At 46.8% G+C, this 6,715-nt stretch overlaps 1 protein-coding gene across 1 annotated transcript in view; it reads right to left on the bottom strand.

The window, feature by feature from the left end:
• Positions 1 to 1,684: 1,684 nt before the first annotated feature.
• The window catches only part of Nsmce2 (NSE2 SUMO ligase component of SMC5/6 complex), a 221,326-nt gene continuing 216,295 nt past the window's right edge, over positions 1,685 to 6,715 (bottom strand). Inside the window, exon 7 of the mRNA XM_090339376.1 lies at positions 1,685 to 1,951. Coding sequence (XP_090195502.1) covers positions 1,834 to 1,951 — 118 coding nt within the window. The 3' untranslated portion in view covers positions 1,685 to 1,833. The remainder of the gene's footprint in view (positions 1,952 to 6,715) is intronic.

Here is a 6,715-nt window from a genome sequence, read left to right as displayed (position 1 = left end):
GGCAACTGAATTTTGTCAGACTATTTTCTGAATTCCAGGAAAATGATTTCAAGATTACTTCTGCTGTTTTAGACTCTGCTCCTAAACTTTACTGATTAATAGATGTCAAATGACCATTTCCTGCATTTTAATTAGACTTATTTTTATACATACTCTTTATAAAACCTTTCTTGGGTGTGTGTGCATGTGAGACAGTACTGGGATTTGAACTCAGAGTCAGAGCCTGACTCTTGCTTGACTTGCTTGTTTGGCTGGCACTCTTTGAGCCACACTTTCAGTGGAATTTTGCTAGTTAATTGCAAATGGAGTCTTGAAGACTTCTATGGACAGGGCTGGCTTTAAATCTCAGTCTGGAAGGCCTCAGTCTCCTGAGAGGCTAGGCTTACAGATGTGAGCCATAGGTGCCAGCTAACCTTGAGTTCTTAACTGTGGGTACTGACTCAACACTTCTAAAGTCTAAAAACCAAGAGGGAGGAGGAAAACCTGGGATTACTTGTGAAGATCTTGGACCAGGCCATCCATCATTCTCCAACTCATCCACCTCTGAGCTCTATGACTTTTCCAGGTGGCTTTATATCTCTGCCCCATTTTCCTTAGCTATAAAGTGGGAATAATAACTGTACAGTAAAGACTATAGCAGTTAATATGTGCATAAAGAATTTGACTTGGTATATTGTAAGTACTCAATAAATGTTAGTGATTGAGATAACAGGTTAGTACTCTTGGTTTTTTTTTTGGTCTGTTGAGGTGCTTGAACTCAGGGCCTGGGTGCTGCCCCTGAGCTCTTTTGCTCAAGGCTAGTACTCTACCAACTTTAGCCATAGCTTTGCTTCTATTCTTGGGGTTGGCTAGAGGTAAGAGTCTCACATACGTTCCTACCCAGGCTGATTTCAAACTACGATCCTCAGATCTCAGCTTCCTGAGTAGCTAGGATTTATAGGTGTGAGCCACCAGCGCCCAGCTTGTTGTTATTTTTGAGACAAGGCCTTTCTGTGTAGCCAAGGCTGACTCAAACTTGCTCAGCAGCCCAGGCTAGCCTTGAACTCTCAATCCTCCTGCCTGGCTGCCCAAGTGCTCTGATTTCAGGAGTGCGCCCTGTTGGCAGTACAGGACATTTGGTTTAGGAGCCTCCTGGTTCTAGTCCACATTCTGTCATGGCTGATGGCCTGGGACTGCATCTCAACAGCCCCAGCAGGGGCAGTGGCCTGCAGAGACCCTTGCAGGGCCAGGGGGGAGCACGGTGTGGGTTATTCCGGAGAACACTCTCAGGCCTCCAGCACTGCAATCAGGTTTCCATTATGGACATCAATTATTGTTGTTCTGGCAAATATGTTTCTCAAACATTCACAAAGTCATGACAAATAAAAGCATCTAAGTATTTACAAGGGTCAATTATATGATATTAAGCTCATTTTGCTTCAAAACTGAATGCTGTCATTTACTGTTCTTTGTAACTCGGGTATTTCTTGTTTCATTCCAAGTATCACCTGAAGGACATCCTTCACTTAAAACAGCAGTAAGTAGGAGGAACTTTAGAATGATTCATATATGCATTGTGAGATATGGAGACAGGACACACTATAGATAATCAAAGTTTTATTTAAAATTATTGAAAACTTAAAAAATACACAGTGTAATGTGCTTGAATTTGTATTTTATTATATTGAAAGCAGTAAAAAAGTGCTTTCAATCACACTTAATAACCACCAAGTTTCACCCAAATGAAGTATGCTGTGCACTGGCCTTCATTGCCTCGCACACGCCCCTCTCACAGATGGCTAGGGTCAGAGGTAGGCTAGGCTGCTGGCTTCTCTGCGGGTTGCTGGCTTTTCCCTACACTGGCTGACGACCTTTTTTCTTATTGTGACTTTCAATCGCCCTTCGCAGTGCTTCATCCTGGATGAGATCGGACATTCTCATGTCAGTGTGGCTACAGCCAATTTTGGGGCAACTGTGAGGAGGAAGAAGAAAACCACATCAACCCACTTTGCCTCAGTGCCTTCAGTGTCTTTCTCACTCAAGCACTGAAACAAAGTGCTTGAGGATGTGTTTGCAACAGATTTATATGCCCACCCATTCATTTATCCACCCAGTGTCTACTAAGTGAGGCCTTGTCCAGGGGCTGGGGATTCAAGCAGTGCTCAAGTATTACTTGCTTTCTGGGCTTTCTTCCAAAAACAGGAGACAGACAGTCACTCAGCATCCATAAAACTGCTCTAAGTTTGGTTGCCTAAAGTGCTCTCATGAGATAAAGCAAGGTCAAGGGAGAAAAAGTGCTGGGAGCTGGGCATCTGCTCTCCAGCAGAGGTGAGTAGCGAGGGTATGGGTGGGCAGAGGCTCAGAAGGCCCAACTGGGTGCCATGCCATGTAGCTGAGGAGACAGACAAGAGGTGAAGCCAGGAAACGAGTAGGGCTTGGGATGTTATTTTCAATATGTGGCAAAGACACCAGAGTCTTCTGAGATAGAGGAAGGACAGGGCGTGGTTTACAGCTCGACACGTTTACTCTGGTTTACACAGGTGTGTGTGGAGCCTGCCCGCCTGGGGTGGCAGCAGTGTCTGCTCACATGAACATGGAGCCCACCCACCGGATGGGTCTCAGTGAAGCAACATGGGAATCGAGGAGGGGAAAAGAGGCAGAATAGGGCACTCAGTGGTGGGATCAGGAGTCCTGCCTGACCGATGGCCCTCCGAATGGTCACCAGGCTCAGTAGACACACTGAGAAGGCCCACTGGGGACTTGTCTGAGAGCTCGTGGCTGAAGAAATCAAGAGCGTGACTCATTTAGAAAGGAGCGGAATTCCAGCCAGCCAGTTAGATGCAGCCTCTTCTGAAGGCGGTGGGTTGGATGAAGTCACATGAGTTCTCACCATGAATTAGATTTGGATAAAATTGATCAAAGTCCTCTCAGTTTTTGGAGTCCTAGGTCTGGATTCACCTGCCCATTAGCTGAGACTATTGGGAACTCATGGTTACTTTCCTGAGCCTCTGTTCCTTTGCTATGAAAGAGAGCATCTCTATCTCTCAGGATGACAGACGCATCCACAGTGCTCCTTGTCTCCACATCTCCTATGACCATCATTTGTTCATCATTTTTGTAATTAGTTTGAAAGTTCCTGGTCTAGCTGTATCTTGCATATATCCAATGCATACACACATCCCATGCTAGATTTAAATGTGGCTGGCTACATACAACTTTCTCTGCAACACTGAGGGAGCCCTGTGGTCTGTGGTAGTCTCTGAAAAGTACAGGAGTAGCTGCACAGAACAAACGCCGAGAAGAAAGTTGCTGTTGGGACTCTAATTTATCTAGGCCTAGGAAGGCCAGCAGTGAAACATGACAGAGAAAGCTGTTCTTGGACACTTGTCAATGTAATGAATGATGTTCTAGATAACAGTAACTCATTTTGAAATGCCTAATTGTGCCCTGGAAGCACAATGGGAACATGGCCCACATAGACATTATTTGAACAACTTAGCTGGACATGAGGGTAAGCCTTGATGAAAGTTTTACACTGGGTTGTAAAGATCTGCATTTTCTTCCCTACCCTGTCTCCCTGTACTCGGAAGTCTCTGAGATTATGGAGAGTACACAGGTGCTCTCAAGACATTAGAGAAAACGGCCTTTAGGCTTTCGATTTCATGAATGGAAATGCAGCTTCAAGCAGGCTGCTGGATGAGTGTGTGGCTCACCAGCCCCCAACCTCCACTGCTGCCTGCCAGCCTTCTCTCCCGACTCCGGGGAGCCAAGTGCACCTCCAACAGCCAGACAGTGAATAAGCCATGGACGGGGAAGTGGGGAGTGAGGGGGGAGGACTTCCTGATGACATCAGTGGTTTTAGTCAGTAGATGAGGGTATTCTGAGAACGGCTGATGGAATTAACCACGCCACGCTGAGCAGGATCCCACCTTCCCAGGGATGGGATAGAGCCCAGGGAAATCTGCTTAGACAAAGAGGTCTGGGCTTACACAGGGGACAGACAGACCCAGAGAGTGGCATGAATCCAACAGTCCTCCCTGGGGGAGCTGGATGGCTCCCATGAGGAAAGAGAGTGAGGCTCAAAGCTCCTGGCTGTGATTTCCTCTGTGACTTAATCCTCTGTGCCTTACTTAGATGTTTTCCCCTCCAAACAGAGATGCACAGGTCAAGGGTGAAGGAGCACATTCTAGGCTCTACCACATACCAGATGCCACCCTGAACCATGGCTGCTACTCACCCCTGACAAAGTGACACATCATGGGGTGCCAACAACTCTGTACCTAGCTAGCATGAATGAGGTTCTGGGAAGACTTCCTGAAGGGGAGGCAGACGCAGGAGCCAGGGCAGGGCCTTGTTCTCACCCTTCCCCACAAAAAGGATAAGAAAGGGCCATGTGACTGAATCCAGGCACCGAGCTCTATAGAATCAGCACTGCATCAGCATTAGGCACTAATCCCCATGACATCCTGGTGAGCCAGTCAGGTGTGGCAATACCCAGACCTCAGCTGTGGCATCATTGGCCAGGACTCAGACCCACGGGTCTTGAAGGAGAGGCTGGTCCTGAGCCAGGAGGCTGATCCAGGTCACCGCCAGGGCAAAACATTCCACAGTGGCATGGGGCAAGTGTCAGCAGAATAATCGATGCCAGGCCTTGGGAGTCCCAAGGGGCAGAGGGGAACCTCAGTCTCTGTCTCACCTCAAGAGCATAAGATTCTGAGTCCTCAGAATCTGCAACCTGAGAATTCCAAAGTTCACCCCTGAGTTCTGTGGACACCTCTAAGGCCACAGGCTGTAGCAACTCTCGCTTCAGCCTTTACCACCCTGCAGCTATGTGTTTAGTGTTTCTCCATGGTCCAGCCGTGTGCTGCTCCAAACCCAGGAAGGGATTCCCAACCACCTATGGGGTCCCGGGAACTCTGCCATCATTTCCACTTTAAAGATGAGGGAGCAGGTTGAGATGCTCAGTGGCATTATTAGTTAATAAACTAATTCTGCTGTGGCACCACACTTTTCTGTGTGGCTTAGTTTTGTTTTGAAATATGACTATTAAACACAGTTCCTTTCATCAACAGTAAAAAAGCAAAACAAGTGACTGTGGTAAAATTGGAAATATCTCATGAATATGAAATCCCCAGGCAGCTTTATCTGTAAGATACTAGTCTTATGATTAAGAGATCTATTTTAGGGAATTATTCTCACTACCACAGTTAGCTATGCTTAAAGTTTCAGCAGGCTTGTTCAGCTCAAGCCGGTGGTGGAGAGGCCCTTCTCTGGGCTAAAGCATGTACAGGAAAAGTTTAGACAGTACCTAGTAACACGATGTAACTGTGGCTCCACTCTAACAACATACAATTGGGACAACCTAAGAGGAAGAAAGGAGCTTTCTGGAAATTCATGTGTCACAAATATTTTCAAACAAAGAGAAACCAACCCTCCTTATCACTGGCACATGGGTCATGGGAAATGACACCGCCTGTGCTGAATCGGAAACTTTTGGAGCAAATTGTGAACAAGATATGAGTTCTAATCTGCTACCTGCCATCTGTGCCTCGGGCCCGGGGGCCTCGTCAGCTCCACCCCCTAGCCCCCATGTGGTGCAGTACTCACTGGCGCCTCCTGTCTCCCGACTGTGGTTCAGATTGCCTCCCTGGGCCTCCCTCTGGCTGACATCGAATGCAAAGCCATTTTGAGGCTGAGCTCAGGTTCTGGGTCAGGTGGTGAGGGCAACCAGATGAGCAGAGCACAGCTTGGGTCAGGCCCAGGTCTTGTCCTGCTAGCTCTCCATTGGTGATGGAGCCTCTCCAGAGGTATGGCTACACTCCTCTCACACCCACATCTTCACAACCGCATCATGTGACAGCTCAGTCTCCTGGGCATGTCTAATGGCTGCATTGCTGAGACCCCAGAATTAGCATGAGCTGAAAATCTTTTCTAAACTCATTCTTCTCTTATACCCCCTGTCTTGGCCAACCACAGCCAATATGGTGCTTGCAGAAGTACACCCTTCTCTGCTTCTTCCTCCCTCTTTCAATTAGTTGCTCATCTTAGTCTCCCATCTTGGTAACCTCTTTCAAGATTATAGCATAATACTGGTAAGGATGCTGAGGGGTGGTGGGCCAAGCTTGAAGATGATGAAGATGGCATAATGGTTCTTGAGTCTTACTTTGTGCCAGGTACTTTACCTATTTTACATGTACCCTATTCAAATTTCACATATACCTTTGAGGCAGTTATGACTACCATCACCACCACCACCAAAGAAACTAATAAAAGTGTTCAATACCCTCCACACCACTTCCCTGTCCTTTCTGTCCCTACCGTCCCTCCATTATCCCTTCTACACTGAAATCACAGCTGTACCTGCTACCAACTGAGCGTCCTGATGGAGAGAGACCCTGGGCTACAAGACTCCCTTACTACCTTCTGTAATCTACTCATTTTTGAGGTGAAGTTACTAGCTATTTTGAAAACCTCTACACTTCTTCCACTTAGACTCTATGGCTATTGTTAGTCTGGGAATTTGTAGACTGTCAGACACCCAAGTTATAGAAGTATGACAGAAAAAATGACAAGTGTTACTCAAGTTTTCTAAATGACAAGTGTTCTTCAAGTACCTGGAAATATCATGCGCAAATCAAAGAAAGGTGAAGGGCATTAGAAAGTCAAAGAATGTGGTTGAGCAGAGCCATCTAAATGTGATAGGAGATTCAGTCCCCTTCTGGGGCCTATAGTGGAT

Source organism: Megascapheus bottae, chromosome 9 (assembly GCF_031878675.1).
Source record: "Megascapheus bottae isolate mThoBot1 chromosome 9, mThoBot2.hap1, whole genome shotgun sequence".
Lineage (NCBI taxonomy): Eukaryota > Metazoa > Chordata > Mammalia > Rodentia > Geomyidae > Megascapheus > Megascapheus bottae.
This window is presented reverse-complemented; position numbering and strand designations above follow the sequence as displayed.